Genomic DNA, 21,527 nt, shown 5'->3' on the forward strand with positions numbered 1-21,527 from the left:
TACAACTGTAAATTACAAGTGGGTCAGTCTTATAAAGATTGGACAGCAACTTTACGAGGGCTTGCTCAAAATTGTGAGTTTATATGCAAAAGTGAGCAGTGCAATCATCTCAGCTATGTCGACGAGCAGATTAGAGATGTTATTGTATTAAACACCCCACACCCTCAAGTCAGGCGTCAATGTTTAACGAATTTAAACTTTTCACTTGATGATGTTTTCAACAAAGCTGAAGTTTATCAAAAGTGAGAAAAGCTAACTGGTAAAGGTGATCAGGTACTATGACACTTCCTCAAATGGGCGATCAACCTAACGCAGAAAGCAATCATTAAGAAAATAAATCAATAGTTTTTTTTCAAGTCTAAACCTTAAACCATTTGACCAGGTTAACACTCACAACAGTATTTCAAAATTTTTTTTAATATAATATAATTTATGTTGTGGAACCGGTTTTCTTCCTATAGGATTCATCAGCACAACTGGAACGAAAAAAAAAAAAAAAACTATTGATTTATTTTCTTAATGATTGCTTTCTGCGTTAGGTTGATCGCCCATTTGAGGAAGTGTCATAGTACCTGATCACCTTTACCAGTTAGCTTTTCTCACTTTTGATCATAGATTGGTTTTTCTAGTTTTTCCATCCCTTGTCACCTATTTCTGCCGCATTGATTGCTAACCTTTTGCATCTTGCAAGTTTAGCATGATGATGTAATAGAAGCGTTTGTTCCATATTGCACCGTCATAAGCATTTCTTAATCATACTTGTAAAATTCATCTCAATTATTCTACTTTTTACTGCTGCTTGTACGGACAGTTTTAGTAAGTTACCGTATCAAATTGTTGCAATATTTTCTGTATTTGGTATATTTAGCAATACCATGAAGAAAAAAAAGAAATGAAAAAGAATAAAGCAAGGATGTGAAGGTTTTGGACATTCAGTGACTTTTATTTTTTTATTTATTTAACATGTAAATTTGCGTTTTTTTTGGGCTAGTTGTGCTAATAGTAATCTTCTGTAATTTTTTCGTTTCGATCCAGTTGTGCTGATGAATCCTATAGGAAGAAAACCGGTTCCACAACATAAATTATATTATATTAAAAAAAATTTTGAAATACTGTTGTGAGTGTTAACCTGGTCAAATGGTTTAAGGTTTAGACTTGAAAAAAAACTATTGATTTATTTTCTTAAGCTGAAGTTTATATCAGAACTGTGCAAACTGATAACATCCTAAGAGGGGAAGGAACATCAAATGAAGCAGTTGTCGTTAATAAGATGTCCGCAACCTACATTAAGAAGAGAAAGAAGCCTTCAGTTGGTTCCACGAATCAAGGTCGCAAGGCGTGGAAGTCATGTCAGGATTGTTTTTCTAAACATTCTAAGGGTAAATTTCCGTTCAAAAGTTACGTGTGTCACAAGTGCGGAAAGAAAGGGCACATCAAATCTGTGTGCCAGGCAAAGGGGTTACAACGCCAGCAGAAAGACCGAGTAGCAGCTATAGGCCATGTAAGCAGTTGCAACCAAATTCGAAAGACACCTCCATGGAAGGAAAAGCGGAACTCAAAAGCTTACCAACGCATCGGAAAGCAAATTTGGATCCGTGCCGAAGTTAACGGCAAACCGTTCACGTGCCAGTGGGACACTGGCGCAACATGTTCCATGGTTGGATTAGATGGATACCACGAGTTAGGTTCTCCCACGTGCTATCCATCAGAAACCTCACTACATGCTTATGGTGATAGGCCTTTGCATGTTAAAGGTCAATGCTTCGAAAATGTTAAAATAGGTTGTCAACTAAAGTCAAGGATGAAGTTAATCGTACTAAATGAAAACAAAGGCACAAACCTAATGGGTCTGGACTGGAGTGACAGTTTTGGCCTGACCAGTCAGGGTATTTCGGTGTTAGATCAAGTTTCAGACAAGAAAAAACATCTCGTATCTTCACAAGTTCAGCAGACAGAAGAATCCTTACTAATGCAGAGGGAAAGGCAAGTTTCAGCTTTAACTTGCAAATTTTCCAGAGTTTTTTCGTCTGATCTTGGGAAATGTGTTAAGACAAAAGTTTCAATACACTTAAAACCGGAAGCAAAGCCCTTTTTTTCCAAACCAAGACCAATTCCACTTTCCAAAAAGCAAGCTATCAAAGAAGAATTGGACAGACTTGTGGAGCGCAAAGGTTTGCAGCCAATAAATTATAGCGACTGCGCAGCTCCGATCGCAGCGGTGTCGAAAGCGAATGGAAGTATACGAATTTGCGGCGATTTCAAGGGACTGAACCAGCAAATACAAGTGGATCAACATCCGTTGCCGACGTTGGACACGTTGCTGGAATCGCTGGGAAAAGGTCAGTACTTTTCTAAAATTGACTTGTCGGATGTTTACTTGCAATTAGAGCTTGATGACGAAGCAAAAAAACTTTGTGTCATAAACACACCTTTTGGTCTTTTCCAATACAATCGTATGTGTTTCGGTGTGGCGTCAAGCCCAGCCCAATTTCAACGTTGCATGGATAACATGATTTCGGGAATCCCTGGTGTAGCAGCATATCTAGATGATATCTTAGTTACGGGACCGACAGAAAAAGATCATTGGAATAACTTAGATAAGCTTATGGATCGTTTAAGCGAGTATGGGTTTTGTGTTAAAGTACAAAAATGTGAATTTTTCAAGGATTCGGTTGAATATCTTGGTCATGTAATCGACAAAGACGGAAAGCGACCGTTGAGCACATCAGTCGAAGCAATAAAACAATTACCCCAACCGCAAAACCTTCAAGAACTTCAAGCTTTTTTAGGGAAAATTAACTATTATGGTCGTTTTATAGCAGATCTTCCAGACAAGGCAAAACCTTTAAATTCTTTGTTGAAGAAAGGAGCAATGTTCAGGTGAACACAACATTGCAAACTCTCTTTTCAACAACTGAAGGAGGACGTGATCAATGCAACCACGCTAAGTCACTACGATGAGAGCAAACTACTCATACTAGCCACCGATGCATCCCAGTACGGAATAGGAGCAGTTTTGATGCAGAAGCACGATGGTGTGGAACGTCCACTCGCCCATGCATCGAAAACTTTGAGTGAAACGCAGAAGAGGTACTCTCAAATTGAACGAGAAGCGCTCTCTATCATCTATGGAGTAACGAAGTTTCACCAATACCTGTATGGTAGGAAGTTTACTTTAATTACGAATCATAAGCCACTAGTTTCGATTTTCTCACCAAAAAAGAATCTACCAGTCCTAACAGCTCAGCGTCTTCAACGATGGGCTATTACCTTAATGGCATATCAATATGATATTCAGTACAAACCAACTAATCTAAATGGTAATGCAAATGGACTGTCTAGATTGCCTATGGGGTTAGACAAAACGTTTGACGAAAACGAGGAGAGAGAGAATGCAGAGGTTTCTCATTCTGTAGAGGAAACCATGGACGGTTTACCTTTAACTTCGAACGAGCTTAAAACAAAACGCTTCACGATCCGGTCTTAAAATTAGTTCTGTCGTATATCCAGGACGGTTGGCCTAGAAGATTACCTGACAATGATAAGCTGCGCTGCTATGCTTCGTATAAAGACTCGATGTGGGTAGAAAACGATGTAATACTTTTACAACGTGACGGTTTTCCACGAGCAGTAATTCCGCAATATTTGCAGGCACAAGTTTTAAAACTCTTGCATGAAAGTCACTGGAGAATCACCCGAACGAAGCAGATGGAACGCAGATACGTATGGTGGCCGGAGTTGAACAAAAGCATTGAAGAGATGGTGAAGTCGTGCGGACCTTGCAGGCTTGTCGCAAAAGCTCCGGTCAAAGAGTATCAAGCATGGCCGAAAACTACAAAGCTGTGGCAGCGGATTCATCTCGACTATGCTGGACCTTTCTTAGGAAAGATGTGGCTGATTTGCGTTGATGCACACTCAAAATATCCTTATGTTTCTATGCAGAACATCGGACAGGCAACTTCTAAAGCAACGATCAGCGCACTTCAACAAATCTTTGGGATAGAAGGCTCTCCGGACACGATTGTCTCAGACAACGGAAGCCAGTTTACATCCGGAGAGTTCAAGACATTTTGCATCAAGTTAGGAATACATCACATCACCTCGCCAGTGTTCCATCCTGCTTCAAATGGCGAAGCGGAACGCTTCGTCCAAACCTTTAAAAGGTCGATGGAAAAAAAATATAAGGGAGAAGTAAGCAAGCAAGATGCTCATCTCTTAGTAGTCACAACGTACAGAAGCACACCTCACCCATGCCTCGACTGGAAGACTCCAGCCGAAGTTCTTCATGGGCGCCAGCCGAAAACGCTATTGTCTTTGTTCTCGCCAAAGGAAAAAAGTAATTCAAAACAAGAACCTGCATCTCATAAGCGAAGCTATGAAGAAGGTTCATTAGTTTATGCTCGAAACTATGCATCTGGTTCGGAGTGGCTACCAGGTACGGTAATTAAAAGACGGGGACGTGTCCTGTACAACGTACGAACGGAACGAGGTGTTTGGAGGAGACACATAAATCAACTTCAACCCAGGTTTCACAACGTTCATACTGAAAGTAAAAGTGATTTTTCTGATTCAAGTAAAGTTAAGGTTGCACCAAGTCCAAAGAAAGATTCCGAACCGACCGATACCAATGAACACTCTGGGCATAGTAAAGCTGTCCCACAGAGACGCTATCCAGTTCGAAACAGACGCAAATCTGATTTTTTATCAGGCTTGGTCAATACGTTTGTTAGTCGTATGTGCTTCTGACCCTAATTGTAATATGACCATTATTGCAGTGATTAGCTAGAAGCACTATGTATATTGTGTATGTTAAGTCGTGAATACTTGGTTAATATCACCCTCCCTTAGCTGTAGGCTAATGTTTTATTTCTACTGCTAAGTGTTAATTTATAAGGGAGGAGTGATGCAGTTAGTAACGTTTATTTTGCGTTATGGTCATTGCCTAGTGCATTGCACCGGGTCACGTGCACTTGATCACGTCATGCCGCCCTGTGGCTGTGAGTAGTTGGTAATTACGGCAGCAGGACTTCTTGGTAGCTACACAATGATTTGTCCTTGGTTCATTCTAGCTCTACTCGTGTTGAGACCTCCTTTCAATTCCTTTACGTTTACCTACAAGCGTAACACAAAGATCAAGTTTATATGCTGAAAAACGACTGCAAAAAAGTTTCAAAAAAACAAAAAAAACAAATGAGGTTCTCACTGAATATTGGATTTTTCTACACAAGCACCAAAAATGCGAGGAATTCCGGGCAATCCGCGAAGTTTTGTTAAGTATTCGACTTCCCGTCTGGCGCTGTGATACTTGTATTCGTCAGAAAATGTGCCTTGATCTCTGAAAAAGTTTAAAGTGGCAAATTCAATAAAACTTGAAGTAGCCTATTATAGCGGATTAGGTATCACCAAACAGGTGCACTGTAGGACTAGGGGAGAGTGGGGTTGGTTGAATCATTTTAAGGTTTTATTCCGCTTGTGGGCGCCACAGACTACAGATCATGGTGAAAATTGGTCTGCTGATACTTGGTCATACACTCTACTAGATGAAAATGGTTTCATATAGATACTGCAAAGCAGTTAAAATTGATGCACATTTCAAAAAAAGTACTATTTTTTTGAGACAACGGGGTTGGTTGAATCACATGGTGGGGTTAATTGAATCATTCATAAAATCATTTTAAAGAATTCCTTGTGTTATATAACATAACACATTATTTCGAATAACTACAAACTAACTTAATGGCAAAATATTTATAGCATTCCACAAAAACAAGCAAAACAGTTTAACACATTTTGTGCAAATAAACAGCCCATCTGTATAGAGCTCATGAGCCTATTACGATACATTTCACCCAAGCTTCTTTGTCAACACTGTTATTGAAATTTTCTCTACATTGGTTGCATAGCCATGCTCTTCCATCTGCAGTAGCTGCTGAACCTCTTTTTCTTGTGATTGAATCTTGCTCTTCTTTTGAGGCTTCTTAGCAGTCCTATGCTCAATTGCTTTGTTTTCTGGCATGTCCGTCAGTATTGAGGCGTTTTTGTCCTTGAGGCGTTTTCTTCCTCCATTTCATTCACCTGTTTTGACAGGAGCCTTGGGGAACGCACGCACCATTTCAGAGCTGAATGGCATTGAATTAACCCCGGGGCTTGTCAATGCGAGTCTTTTCCTACATAAACGAGAGGTTAAGGGTGTATTGACTGGTTCCTGATCGCTTGTGGCGGCCAACAGACCTTGCACCTCAGAAATTGAGCTTTCGTTCGAAGATGGTGGCTCATCAGCAACGCCAATGCTCTGTGACATCACAGACGTTTGAACATGATCACATTGCTTAGCGGATTCATTTGGCAGATTATTTGACTTATCTCTGATTAATGATTTCATCAGGTGAAAATATAACGGGGTTGGTTGAATCACGTGATTCAACCAACCCCACCAAGATATCACAGAAAATAAGAGTAAAAACTATTTTACACTGAGTTTGAACTTGGCCGTCACTACTGATTTCTTAACACTTAGCTAACTGGCTACAAAAATAACTTCCACCTTCTCATCTGCACACTATCTAACTAACGCTAAACGAAAAATATAAACAACACTGAAATGTTACAAACAGCTATAAAATATGGGGGTACTCAAAAACGCCAACTATACACCAACTTCGAAACTTGCGCGTTGCAGTATGCTGAAATGATGGCCATGCCTTGCGAAAAAAGTCATCTGATTCGGTTCAATGATTTTAGTCTCAGCGCAGTCGACCGTGATTCAACCAACCCCCGATTCAACCAACCCCACTCTCCCCTACTCTTAAGAAGAATAGACAAGGGCTAGAACTACTGTCAGCACTGTAGGCTATACGCCCTTGCTCCTCAGCTGGAACAAAAAAGACGTTTCAGCAGTGCAAAGAGAAATGACAGTTAAATAGGCTATACGGTAAACGTAAATAAAGTTGCGACGTGCAACTAACACAAATTATTGTTGGACATGCAGAAAGTTAAAAAAGGTAGTGGCTATTTGACCGGCTCCGGTCTTTTAATCTAAAACACTATTTAACCGGTCATGACGTATGTTTCTTTCATTTTTTCTTTTAAAGCAAAAGACGAAAGGAGAAAAAAGTGCCTATATAAGTTCTAAATTCGACGATTTTATTCAACTGGATCAGTGGCGTGTACGATATTTCTCGGGCTGGTGTTCCCGAGGGTATGAGTTCGATACTGCCCGGAAGCGCTTTTAGCAAATAACCACTGCCTTAAAAAAATGTTATTGACGATATTAAGTTGAGAAAGCAAGAACTCACAAAAATATTGGTTGGATTTAACACAAAGTTATTTGCAATTGTACACCATCAGTGAAAATGAAGATCAAGGTTCCGAAACCCCCCAGAATTTAGTACCCGGTACTACTTTGTTTCTCTGGATCCCAGGATTGGGTTAGATTTTTCCCAGAATTGTTTAAAACAGGAAATCGGAAACCTCAATTTATGGCTTTCTAGAGATCTAAATGTAATCATACCTTATCGTAAGTCATTCTTAAACTGTGATAACAAAGTTAAATATGGGCAGTGATGTACGCGCATACAAAAAATATTGACGCCGTCAGCGCAAACGCAAACGTTCGAAAAACTATACGCCGCATGCGTCAACGCAACTTGTTAAAAAAGTTGGCGGCGTCAGCGCATACACTAGCGCAAACTCATTTTGTTTGCTAGGTACCAAACATTCACACGGTATAAACCACTCGAAACAAACAAGTTTTATTTTGAATTTCCATGAAGAAACACAAGCATCTGAAAGTGTTCATCTGACATTTTGGTTCCAATATGTCTTTGCCCATTGAAAACATTCTTTCAACCGCAGCACTGGAAGAAGGTATTGGCGTGTTGTAGCGAAAAAAAGTATTTTGGAAATCTTTCGTTGGAAAAGCGCCCACGGTTAATGGTCCTTTGTGTGGCCTCTCTTCCAAGTACGCTTTTACAACCTCGTCTATGCTGTCTTCGCCAGTGTCCTCATAAAGAGCATGGAGTAGCCCACGGGGTTCGTTGTCGCTTGCTTCCCTCGCCTGGTTGCAGTGGCTCTCAGCCTCAGAGTTTTTTTAACAACTTTGATATGTGGCGAGTGCCTATCAAGAAAATTCTAGTATTATACTAACCGTCGCTCCCTAAAAACCTATTATAAAAAACACTATTTTTAAAATGATTCCGTTTGAATAAGACTGATGTTGCTTTTAATGCCATAATTCTCTCAGTAAGCTCTATGCTTTTTTCTGATAAGATTTTTAAAAAGTGGGTTAATGGAAGACAAAACTGCCAGACACAAGCAAGTTTAGATTCTGAACTGCACAGTGCACAACTCTTTGTTATTAGCATTCAGGGATACTTAGCATTAGCCTACTAGTGTTATTAGCAGTAGGCTACTCAAAAGCCTCTCACAATTGGCCCCTGGATGCATGTTTTGCTAAACTGCTCATCAAGTTACAAAACATATATAATTACATACTTACGCAACAGAATGTATAAATTGTCAAGTAAAAATTACCTTAGCTTGATAGCCTACTGTATGTAGGCCTACACATTACTACGCTACATAGCCTACAACAAGAATAACAGGCAAAGGCAAAGTAATGTACTACATATAACATACAGAGTACAACATCATGCAAGCAATCACGGTCGGAGACCAAATATTTGAGTTTGTTCAGATACATAGGCTGCACTGCTCATTGCCTGAGAAGTTTCTAATTTGCCCCAAAATGCAAGACTTAACTAATATAAATTAAAGTGCTCACAATTGCTTACAAACGCCTTCAACACTGCTTGACTAAAAAAACTTCACACTACGAAGCCAAGTCATTGTTTACATTTTACATGGAGCGACATTACCAACCTACCTACTTGCTTGCTTACATTACATTCCTGTTCTGACCGGTAATTTACTAATTTCTCAGTAGGCCTAAGTTGTTTTAACTAATTCTTTCTTTTTTTCTGCAAGACTTCAGTCTCCACGTGGGACTCTAGCGTCAAAGGCAGTAGTGCGATATACAAACAAACTCCAGCTGACTGAACAATATGACACAACACTAGAACAATGGGCGATTGCAAGACGTCAACATTTCGCAGTTTGACAAAAAAAAATTGCAAACAACAACTAAGACATTAAAAAGTATGCGTTGACGCTATGCGCTAAAAAACCGCAAAAACTTTACGGCGCAGCCTCAAGCGCAAACTATCCAAAAAAATGTGGCCGCAAGCGTTAGCGCAAACAAAAACTCTACGCCGCAAGTATGCGGCGTAGAATTTGCGGCGCATACGTACATCTCTGAATATGGGCTAGATGATTTTGTGGGTTCAGGTTAAGCCTACCTAACTCTGGTTCAACTCACTCTTTCAGCAATAGCTGCTTTTTTAGCATTAGTTCCAGTGTTCATCCGATAAAATAGAAAGTTAAAGTAAAAACATACGGTATGAATTGCTTTTGAGCTTCATTGAAGTTTTGCCTACCGTAACAACGTGCTTCCTAAGAGCAAATGTTTTGGCTTAACACCCCCCCAAAAAAATGTGCTCGGGTTGTTTTGGATTTTCTGGCATAGCCTATGTAACATTAATCCCAATTGAGGAAAGCTTCTTTTCTGGCATTAGTTCTGCTGTTCATCCGATGAAACAGAAAGTTAAAGTAAAAACATAGCCTACGGGCAGAGATGGGCGTGATCTTGATCTTGAAGATCACAAGTGATCTTGAAGATCAAGATCGTGATCTTGATCTTGAAGATCACTTTTTTTTTGGTGATCTTGATCTTGATCTAAGATCACTTTTTTTTTGTGTGATCTTGATCTTGAAGAACAATAAGATCAAGATCACTTTAAAATTAAAGTTTACTTCCTAGATAGAGGCATTTTTCTAAAACTTGTACTGTACAAAGTAGTTAGTGGCGACTACTAACATTAAGCCACTGCTAATCTGGTATGTGTCGAACAAAAGACGATTTAAAATCTCCATCTAATCTGGTCAGTGTTGCCATTTCAAAATTGAAAAAGTTTTCGGTGTTGGTCATAATAAGTCAACTTCCGTGTACTTTATGTTGACGTATAATAAAAAATGATTTAACTTTGTTCACAATTTTCATGTGTGAATTTTAAAGAAATGTTTGCTTTCTTTGACCCAATTTTAGATGTTTCAAAAGTGTAGAATGGCGGTGTTAAAAAATCTGGACTCTAGCCAACTTTGGTCATGTAAAGTGGTTTATTGTAGCAAATCAACCAGACCAAGACTTGTTTACGGTCTGAGTATGGAGCGGTTTGTTTGACCGCAAACCTCTGGAACATTTTTGATAGCAGACAACAGTATCAAGGTTGCCAGATGGGTAAATGGTGCAATAAACATTGACATAACACAGTGAAAGTTAAAACAACTTAGTAACACGAATAAAAACTCCAACATAAACCAGACAAAAATTTGGTAAAAAATGATGCAGTTAAACTTTATTATTATTTATTTATTATAAATAAAAAGCATAAAACTAATTGCTTTTTCAGTAGGCTACTATTGTAATTAACCTCAGCCTTGGGGTAACGTTGCGATTCTACGCAAACTACGTCAACAGTTGATAGGCCTAATAGCAACAGTCACTAACTCATTACAATTCTTAGGCCAGCGATCGAGTAGTTAAAAGTAAAAGTTAGCAATACCAACTATATACCTTTACCCGGGTTGCTTATATACAGTATAGTAACTATTTTTTGCAACATCATTGACCAAAAACTTCATTTTTTTTCAAGTACACAAAAAGTGATCTTGAAAGTGATCTTGATCTTCAAGATCACGATCTTGATCTTCAAGATCACTTAGTTTGGTGATCTTGATCTTGATCTTCAAGATCACCTATTCTTGGTGATCTTGATCTTGATCTTCAAGATCACCAATACTGGTGATCTTGCCCATCTCTGCCTACGGTATGAATTGCTTTTGAGCTTCATTGAAGTTTTGCCTACCGTGACAATATGCTTTCTAAGAGCAAATGTTTTTGTTCATCAGAAAAAAACATTGCTAAACTGGAAAATTTTGAAGGAATACACCAGATGCAAATAAACTACGGTACGGTATGTAAAAAGATAAAAGCAATAGCCTACAAAGCAACCATAAACTTCTTAACCATCAAGCTGGCTCTATCTAAAAATAAATATGTCTCACTTTGATTTTGCTTTGTTATTTTTTTTAAATTACTGCAGCCTACTAAAAAGACGCTTATTCTAAAATACGAAACTTATATAGCCTACCCGTGGACGTCGCTATAGGCCTACCTTGTCAAAACTGCGTCGCACTACAAAAGCCACAAAGCGCTTTGCAGTATTGCTATATGAGCAGTTAAAATCATCTTAGTCTAATAATTTTTAAAAAACATATTGATATTTTTTATACAGTTTAACATGTTGCATTTTGGTTAGCTATAGGCTATGTTGACATTTTTTCATTATAATGTTTTGTAAACGCAAAAATGGAGTAAAATTTTAAGTAGACTATTACCAAAAACCTTTTTTTCTAACTTTGCAATGTTTTTTTCCTTATTTTTCTGTTTTTATGTTATGTTTGGATAGTCTAGGGCTCTAGGCTACTGTAAATTACGATTTTTTTTGTGCAAGCAAAGGCAGCCTTTCAGAATAAATCCACTCTGCCCTGGGGAGACTGTTTCAAATGAAGCCTGATACTCGTGTTTGAGATGGCGCAGCGGATAAGGCGTTGGCTTTCTAATCATGCGAACGTGGTTCGGCTCTCGGCTTAAGCTTGTTGTTAAAAAACACCGCCCACCTGTAGGCTACCCAAGGTGTAATAAATTGGGTGGGCATAGTTACTGAAGAAAAGGCGGCCGAGGAAAAGGAAGTGGCCACTCCATACTCTCGTTGGTGCCGAAAGCTGACTACAATGGGAACCTTATCTTCTCATTCCCGAAAGATCAATAATTAAGTATGGGACCTTTACCTTTACTCGTGTTTAGGCCTAACCTAAAATTTATACTGTATTAATGTCTGGCGCAATTAAGTTGTATTAGTTTTTACTGAAAGTGTTTTTAACATACGTTTGTGCGTAAAAATATTGTATATAGGCCTACTTAGACCTTTTGATGTGGCAACCTTGTGGAGGCTTCGGCCCATAACTCCAAAATTCATCGCCTAAACTCGTTCTATCAGTAGTCAAACACAAACCCACCTGGTGTCTGTAAAGTATTCATTTTGCTATAAAAATATTGAACTTTCTGTTTTACCTGTTTGCTTGCTTGTAGACTGCGGGTATGATTAGATCGCCAATTTGTAATTTGACAAATGTAATTCCCCTATTTCCAAAACGATTTTCGGCCACTGCTTGAGTAGTTTTTGAAAGCTCTTTGAAATCCTTGCACGTGAAGTAGTACGTCCGAGTTAATTTCAGCAATGCCTGAGCTTTGTCAATTTCGTTCAAGTCGGCATATTCTCTTGACACGTCGACCTGCTTGGCTTGATTGCTGCTCCACGTATTCACGCTTTCACTAAACTTCTTGGTTAAAGCATTTTCCGACTTGCATTGTCTGTTTATTTGCGTAAAAGTATTGAAACTGACATGGGCAGTGTAAACAAAGCATATCATCAATAAAACAACTAAATATCGTTTTCTTTGCCTTTGCGTGGTGGCACTCATTTTATCTTGTTCGCTGAAAATGCACTTGAAGTTAACGAGTTGATATTGTGCGATGGTGCTTTGTCTTTGCCCCAGGCTAACACTTATTGTTTTTTGGTAAACTTACAACGCATAAAAGAATATAAACTATCTTACAGTGCGCGCTACTGAACGGATATGCCGCTAAATCTTATTGGCAGTAACGATGCAGGAGGGCACTCGGTTACGAGCCCCCAAAATTGGAAAAATAAACATAGGACTATTTTAATTTTTTCTCTTACTTCGCTCGCTCAATCCTTATTTATGAGGATAATCAAGCCGCCAGCATTGGGCACTAAGGGTTTCAGCAGTAGATTCAATGGGTAATTTTTTTGTGCCTTTTAAAAACTAAGAAAATTGTGCAATATTCCAAAGCAAACACATTGCTCACTTAACTTGTCAACAATTAAATTGCCTGCAGTATTTCAGCGTATGAATTGTGATCTAAAATATGCCTCATGCACTACTATAGGAAAGTTGGGGTCACCTCAAACAAATTTTCGAATTTTTACGTGTAGCTACTAAATATGATGATAATGATGATATGATGATTGTTAAAAATTTGAATTCTATAGACTTTGTGTCTGATGCAAATAAATAATAAAAAATAATACGCCGCATAACTGATTAACTTCCACCGAACGAGGTCGTGTGGCTTCTTGCGTCACAATGCTCCGGGCACGAGCAGAAAACTTCTACACTAACGCTACTATTTTCTGATGTGCAAAGCTTCACTAGGCTTTTTTCTTTAGGTTTATTTTTGCGTGTCATGTGAGCGAAAGTGACGAAAAGAATAAACAAAACATTAGAAAAAGCACAATTCTTTTTCCCCTCTTCGTGATGCGGTTGCTTCTCCAAAATAGTATCAGTATTCCACGAGATCACAGTAATACCAAAACTTAACACGTTTTGCTGCATCTTGCCGTAATAGCCTACTCGTATAACCTAACTTTGTAACCAACCTTGCCTTATCAATATTACTCGGAGATCAAAGCCAGACATTGTGACTTGAACTAAGTTGCGCGTGATTAGTGCAGAATTACCTGTACTCCCATCCACTCTTAGCAAAGAATTCACCTTTGTTACGCTGATTCAATGTCATCAATCGTTGAAGCAACGTAAAAATCGAAATATTTTCTGCTTGAGTGGAAGCTAAGGATTACAGTATTCACATTTTCAAGATGCGATAATTTCGCATTCCCAGCGCAAATTATATTCTTGCAACAGTTGTTCGTGCTATGCAATGACCATTTGTATCGCTAATTCCTGTGTTATTTCTCGGCGGACAAATATGACCGATCTAGGTGGTACTTCCCGCGGACATCACATGCTGTGACGGCGGACATATCCGCCGTGAATTTCGAGGCCTGCTTTTGTTGGTTCATTGATTGGAACAGTAACTTACTTCTGCGAATTCGCTCTTGATTTTGGACCCTCCTCTCCCTGTCTGACGGTATTCTGACGGTCTCAGCTAATCCCCTCCTCCTCGTTCTGACGCATCATATGAAATTTTGGTATAGGCTACCCTCTCCTCCTATTTAAAGTGTCAAACAAGTCTAATTTTAACCCAAGTAAAAAAAATTGAACCAATTAACATCCATTTTCACTAAATTTAAGTGTAGCCTACTACCGTTGAGACTACTCCGTGTGTACTACCCCCAGACCTCCATTGGCCTCCAGCCGCCGAGTCAGCCGCTGTGCGGCTGACTGACACAGTGTCCTCCTCCCCCTAACAAACTTTCTAAATACGCCACTGAAGCCAATGCCAATCGCTCTACAACTTTGCTCCACTGAACTCATGAAATTTATCCCACGAGAAAAATTCCTTTCTAACTTAGTCGGGAACCATGAGACCATAGGCGTAGCCAGGGGGGGCGAAAGGGGCCATGGCCCCCCCCCAAATTTTCAAATTTTGGATTCCGAAGTTGAGCCCTTTGTTGAAAATATAATAAAGTTTGTAGAAATTTATAACGTTTTCCAAGACATCTGGCTATTAACACCCCAAGGACTTGTTTTAAACACACAGAAAGACACCAATAAAGTTTGCAAATCGTAAATTGCGCAAAATTTACTCGATTTACGTTTCTTTTAACTAATTTGTGGAAGCAATTTCAGAATGGCTTACTCTGTTGGGTTTTTGTGTAGCTGAGTTTTTGGTGTTCTCTAATTTTAGCCGCAGATTTTGCCCGTTCGTGTGTAAGAGCTACCTTTAATAAGTTAATAGCTGTTTATCTGCTAATAAATTTCATACAGATATTACCCTAAAAGTGTTTCCAGAAAGCGCTATAATCCATTATTTAAGTGTAATTTTGCAAAATTTTTCCGGGGGAGCATGCCCCCGGACCCCCCTAGAATACGCGTGCCTTTGGCACGCTCTAACCCCACCAGTTTCATATCTTCCCCTTGCTCAAGCCACCAGGATAGACCACTGCACATCAGGTGGCGATGTCTTAAATCAAACACTTTGTCGTTCTCTTCAATTCATCAAATATTTGGCCCCCCCCAAATTTTTTTCCTGGCTACGCCACTGCATGAGACTCGCACAAAGCGTTATTGGAACCTTAGTTTCTAAATGCACACAATTTTTCTTGTAGTCTGCGATATTACGCCACATTATTTGACAAATGTTATAGCGTACGATTCAAGTCACAAATTTGCACAGTGGATGATTGCTTCAAAAATCAAAACAATACAAAAATAATCGGCTGAAAGTGATTCAGAAAAGCATTCCCAAAAATAGTTGAAATAATCTTGAAAATATAAAAGACGAAAATTGCGAAAGTTAGTCGAGGGTCAGCATACTTAGCACGTGATGGGATCAACTCCAAATCAAACACTTGGTTTAACTTGCTGTAGGCTACGTAGCTTACTTGCCATTGCAGAGTTTGTCGCAAATACGCTTTTGCAAATCTGCCAAACATTATTTTGCATGAAGCTGTATAGCCAACTAAAGACCTGCAGGAAAAGCATTTTAGACATCAGTGCAATTAGATTTGGCATGAGACGATGTAATTCGACAGCATGCAGTTCGTGACAAATTATAAGAAAATATTTATTGGCTTTTCTTCATGAATTATATTTGTGGGTTGTGGCATCAGCAAGGAGTTGTTTGACAAAACAATAGTTTATTAAAACTTTACAAGTAGGCGATGTGGCAATCGTTTTGCTTCTCTTTTCATCCAAAGAGTTTAGGTTTTCATGCTTGATGCTAAAGAAGGTTTGTAATAGTTGATATGTAGCCTACCGTATGTTGACAAGAAAGCAAGTAAATCTATTTTTGGTCTACTTTGGCTTCAAGCGTGCTGTTTCTTGCAACATGCACAATAGCACCCAGTGGGCAGCGAATCGACGTCCTTTTGTGTGTCGGTCAGTCACTCTTCCACAGAGCTCAACCACAATCACAATCATGTATTACCACAACCCTCGGTCATAATTAAATAAATCAAAGTCTGTTTTGTAAATCTTGAACAGTTTTTTCTTTTTTGTAGGGGACAAGTTTTTAAAATATTTGTTCACTAAATCAAGCCTCGAAGTTCTTGATTCTCCTTTGCCAGAGTACCCACCTTTGTACTTCAGTTCAGGTGGAGCTTTAATTAATTTCAGCAGATATCTGAAAAACAAAACATTTTTTTTCAGAACTTATTTCTTTTCAGTCACTTCTAATTTAAACTCACTTAAAAGTTCATTGTTCGAAGAAACCAATTTCTTATAGAATTGAAAAAAAAACACGTAGGCTATAAATATATGAAATGAAGCCTTGTTAGAAAAAGTGCGTTGTACATATCTACAATTGACAAACTGAAAATACCTGCATTGAAAGACACAGTAGCCTAATCCAAAAAGTGTGTTATTTTTGTTGGTCTCTCACTACTGTCTCACAACTAGAGAGCATGTGTGTAGGCCTATGTAGACTACAAATGTCACAAAGTAACAGCACACTTTAAGCTCAAAACGTTGTTTAAAGTTATTTTGCTTAACTTACCTCAAGTCTTCATCGACCGTTTCAAGATGTATTATGACGTCATATTCAAAAGCGCATGGTTGGCAGAGAGAATAGTATGTGTTCCAGTGACTTTCAACTCCGCCTTTCAAAGGAGGTCTTTTCTCATCCGTGAGATAATCAGTAAATTCTTCAAAATTTGCTGTTTTTCTTTTTTCTGTTTTTTGACAAGATATGCATTGATAGGCTATCAAAACCGACAGAGTGCTATTTTGTTATATATCAAAACGGTATGAACATGGCCGTTGTGAGGATAATTTGGGCCCAGTACCTATGAGCTCCTCAAGCCTCAAATCAAGACAGCTTTAAGAAAAACGCACTAGCCCTATACCCAAAAAATACGTGGTGGTTTCTTCAAACTTCAGTGACCTTTAAAAAGGTTACGGGCCCCAAAAACCCCAAACCCCTAAAACTATGCCGGGTCCGAGTCCAAATGTAGGCTACCTCCTGGACTTTACTGTTAAAGCTGCTACTCATAAATACTGTAAAGGCTGAAGTAGCACTTTTAAAAGTAAATACTCAGGTCGATTAGAAGCTTCACATATTGCAAAGGTTGCAGTCAATAAAACATTAACTTACGTTTTGCTACTCACCCATTGATCTCGAAGCATTTCCGTAATGCTTCCGAATTGCCCGTGATTTGGCGTAGAACACCTTTTCTTGTTTGGAATCGATTTTGTTGAGAAATGCTGATACCAAGCGCTCATATGGGTGACGAACCAAAATCACTTTGATAAAATTTTTCCTTCTGGAGAGGTTTGGAATCGCATTTCCAGTATACATGATTCGCTTTGCAGCAAAGTGTACGGTTGTATAAGTCAACTATGCGAAATAAGAACAAGAAAACATTAACGTTTTGCGCAACATTTTAAAGTACCAATATATTCAAAGTCAGGGCCGTGTGAGCACCATCTCGGGCTTCCCACCGAAATTCACTAGTAATTGTATCCGAACACGTTAGAGCTTACTGATGGATAAAAGTTAGTAATAACTTACCATATAGTAGACAGGCATACAATAGAAACGAAACAACACATTTTTAACGGCAATAGGACATCTAGAAAGCTTGCTCTCAGTATAATGCCAGAACACTAATTAGGTAGGCCTACTCAGTGTTTCAAGCCATAAATATACGATATACCCTTACATTATAAATTCCATTTAAAGCCATGACCAGAAACTTCATATGCGTACAGCCGGTTTTGGGTATGAAGCAATACAACAGATTGTATTTCTTTGCTGGAATCAAACGGAGCTTGGTCAAGTCAGCATCAAGTAAATCTGGAATTATAAATCAATGACTTCTTGTTTCTAAGGAAACTAAACCGGCTAAAACACCGTGCACGCTTTGTAGCATAGGTTTACGTATTTTTGATGCAATTATCAATTTTACTGTATTTATAAAAAATTTTATTTGTTGCAAGCTGTGTAAAGTGTTATCACAAACGCTGTCAGACTTATCAAACTTTACTCGGTGTCAATGGTATAAACACTTAAGAGAAACATGTCAGCACCACTACAAATTTAAAAGGCATTACACTTTCGTATATATATGGGCCAGGGCCAGAAGGTCTTAGTCAAGGTTAGAAAAGTTCGTTGAGAAAAGTGAGTTCTCTTTAACAGTCTGGTCATGAGTTTATTTTTATCTCTTCGGCCTAGATCCATATTAAGAGGACAAAAGCAAAATATAGTCTACATGTTGGATACCGTTGTCATAGGACCTGTTTGTAATTTTTCACAAATTCACAGCATTTAAGTGATGTTTTCATCTATGCATGTCCTTCCTAGTTTGTTATTTCACAAAGAACTTTTTTGAACTGTCGACTAACTATTTCAGTAAAGTGTGGAGATTTTAGTTACGAAAAGATCAAACACAAAATACAGTGTTGTGTTTCATTTCAATCCTACAAAAATGACTCTACGTATCTTTAAATTGCACTTAAAGGTCATTAGTTTTTGAATCTTTATCATCGAACTGACAAAGCCTTGATAAGTTAATCTTGGTAGTTTCGCATAGGTTACTTGTAGAGGCTTTTGAAGCAGGGCTGTTACCGACATTGACAGAGTGAAGTGTACGATTGTTGAAGTGTTGTTGCCGGGGAATTATTCCATCCTTAAATGCCTGAATGGAAAGCAGTCCTTAGTCGAACCAACGCCGCTTGATCTTGAAGCTTCTTCGCTCATGAAATCACTCGGCTAACCAACTGAGCTATTGGGGCGGATATTTGTATTTATATCCGGTTAGGCTATACGGTACTTTTCTATATGCGTTATTATTTAACGCGTTATTATTTATTATTAAAAAAAAATACAAAAGAGAAAAAATATATACATATTTATATGCGGCTGACCATAGGCTATAATATATTGATATGGTTAGGGTACGGTTATTTTTAGGTGTAGGTGAAATTGTTACTCACTTGAGCTATGACAAGCATTTGCTATTGTTGCTCTGCGTTGCTTCATTCTACCTTCTATACGTCGCATAAACTCATCGTCTGTTTCATTTGGTTGAAGCTTCTGTTTAAGTCCATTTTGCGATTTATATTGGCCCGAGGACAAATCGTTTCGGCCACCAAGTCCGTCAACAACTTTCAAACTGGTGTTGAAGTCCAAGCTAACTGCATGAGTCGATTCCGAGTCGAGTCGAGTGTGATTCCTTTGAAACAGCAGATTTGTGACCATGAAAAAACACGTGACAAAAAACACCACTGAGAGGAATGCTTTGTGTCTCATACTGTGTCACTTCATACTTACAGTTATCTCATGAAGTTTCTTTCCTTGTACCCTACTGTTACAAAAATTATAAGAAAATTACTAACATATGAATGTAGCCTCAACCTGCAATGTAACAAAATTTTAAAAGCTTTTTTCTATGTTTATTTATTCTATTGTCAAAAGGATAAAGTCTTCTTCTGAGTAGCAAATGTTTCCATTATTGTACTATACGCTTTTCTAAATCTCCAATGGCTTAAAATAGAAGTAATGTTAGACTTAAAAGACCTTTATTATGAATCATTAGATTAGGAAAACTTTTTGCCAACTCTGTTATTTACTATTCCCACTTTCAAGGTATTGCTGCTCAAACAAGCTTTATACTTAACCTAACCACATTAGGTCTACTCCAAATCCAATGACAAAATGCCTTCATTGACTCCGTGCGTTGTTGACACATATCGTGCGCTTCAAAATAGGTCCTGTACAAAGTTTTGCATGAGCTGGTGCCTTATTGTATCTCTTGCAGAACTTTTATTTCTAAGATCAACTGCTGTTCTGCAAACTCTCATACATAACGAAATACACTTTGGCAGAAGCAGCAGCTCCTCACTCAGCAATGGCGTAGCTACCCATTGGACCTTGTGGATAAATCCAAGGGCGGCACGTTGCTGGAGGGCGGAAAAATGTGATACTGTTTTAAACGAACAAAGACAGTCACATTAATTTATTCTCAGAGAGACTCAGACTTAAACGACCTAAGTTAACACTGATATAAGTAAAGCCAAAAAATTACACAAGTTATGCCTCTAAACTAATTTGCAACTTTTTTAGATTGTGACTCGGTATGTGGTATTTGTGACGGTATAATAAAATACTCATGCACTCATAAGAAATACTCATAAGGTAATACTCATGCTTATTCAAATTATTCGAAAATTTTATTTGATAGCTCAACTGAAGATGATCTAGCTGCTAGCTGATCGAAATCGATTTTTAGCTGTTTATGATTGAACTGACTCGTGTGAAAATAAATTCGTTTGTATTACAAGACATGTAACCGAGTCGTTCATATGAAGCATTGTTGTGGGTTTGCCACCTGTCAGAAGATATTTCATTTTCTTGATATATTTTCTTACTTTGCTTCAATGAAAGCTAGACACGTATTGAATTTTGAACTTTTAATAAAATTAAACAAATACTGCTTTAATTCTTCTGTTGTGTGGAATTTTAATCAGCTTTTACGACGGTGTCAGGGAGGGGATAGGGGCGGCGTTTCGTGTAAAAATCCAAGGGCGGTATATTGCGATGCTACGCCACTGCTTTTCAGCACTAGAAATCCCAGCAGTAATTTTGACCAAAACATGTTTATCATTTTTCTCGATGATCCAGTTGTTTGTAAAAATAACCTTGTCACTCAATGAGTTTTAGTTTTTCTAACTCGGCTAGATTTAACAAGAAGTAAAAACTTTAAACTGATGCAATTTTCAAAACGCGTTCACTTGAAGGTCAATCCCTAAAAAAGACCGAACGAGGAAACTTGACGCTCTGTACTTTTCCACGATGACAACTATAATAACAGTTTCACTTCTACGTCACTCAGCATGACGTTATCAATGCAACATGTAGCAAAGAAACTAATGGTTGCTGGTTTTCCATTTATTAAATCATTTCCTTCAACATTGATTTAACATTCGCAGATGTTGACTCAACAAAAAAGGAGCAAAGCTGTAATCTGTGTTGCTTGCTTTTGTCTCAAGGATGTCAAAATGAAGATCACGTTGAAGACGCGTCATTGAATTTGTTGCTTAAAATAGAATAGTTTGGACGAAGCTACCCTGAACTGGCTTTCCACCGCCTAGCATGAATTTTCAACAATCGGTTTCGTACGAAACAAGAACAAAAGTTTGCAAGGAGCAGTTTTCCAGGATTCCAGGATAGTGAATAAAAACTTGTTGATTATGATAAAGACCATGCAATGTTCACGTGCTGATGACTCGAGTGATCATGATGAAGATGATGAAGATATGGTAGCTCAATCATCGTCCAAAGATGGAGATTTCTTTTGAAGGTTCAGACTCATCGTATAGGGGCAGTGAAGAAATCGGTGGTCAAACAATCATAGAGAGCAACC

The 21,527-nt window shown here is 38.4% G+C and overlaps 1 protein-coding gene across 5 annotated transcripts; it reads right to left on the reverse strand.

Annotated features, from left to right (window-relative positions):
* Positions 1–15,281: 15,281 nt before the first annotated feature.
* On the reverse strand, positions 15,282–20,165 carry LOC145770760 (carbohydrate sulfotransferase 9-like). Of its 5 annotated transcripts, none has more exons than XM_082582474.1 (6): positions 19,788–20,165; positions 19,099–19,337; positions 17,826–17,959; positions 17,272–17,500; positions 16,661–16,835; positions 15,282–16,288 (listed from the first exon to the last, which is right to left on the reverse strand). In XM_082582474.1, the coding sequence occupies exons 1-6, from the start codon at positions 19,790–19,792 to the stop codon at positions 16,090–16,092; spliced, it is 981 nt and encodes a 326-aa protein (XP_082438600.1). In that variant the 5' UTR covers positions 19,793–20,165; the 3' UTR covers positions 15,282–16,089. The 5 variants fall into 5 exon arrangements, with proteins under 5 accessions (XP_082438600.1, XP_082438596.1, XP_082438599.1 ...); XM_082582470.1 differs by having other exon boundaries at positions 19,099–19,469; XM_082582473.1 differs by having other exon boundaries at positions 19,783–20,165.
* Positions 20,166–21,527: the final 1,362 nt, after the last annotated feature.

This window comes from Aplidium turbinatum, chromosome 5 (genome assembly GCF_918807975.1).
Source record: "Aplidium turbinatum chromosome 5, kaAplTurb1.1, whole genome shotgun sequence".
NCBI classification, from domain to species: domain Eukaryota; kingdom Metazoa; phylum Chordata; class Ascidiacea; order Aplousobranchia; family Polyclinidae; genus Aplidium; species Aplidium turbinatum.

Bases quoted from the DNA above. Each gene is read 5' to 3' on its own strand.
- LOC145770760 (XM_082582470.1), bottom strand. From the start codon at position 19,414: ATGAGACACAAAGCATTCCTCTCAGTGGTGTTTTTTGTCACGTGTTTT. The intron at 17,501-17,825 runs GTAAGGGTATAT...TATTTCGCATAG, and splicing joins CTTTAAATGGAATTTATAAT to TTGACTTATACAACCGTACA. The intron at 16,836-17,271 runs GTGAGTAGCAAA...GTCAAAAAACAG, and splicing joins AAATGCTTCGAGATCAATGG to AAAAAAGAAAAACAGCAAAT.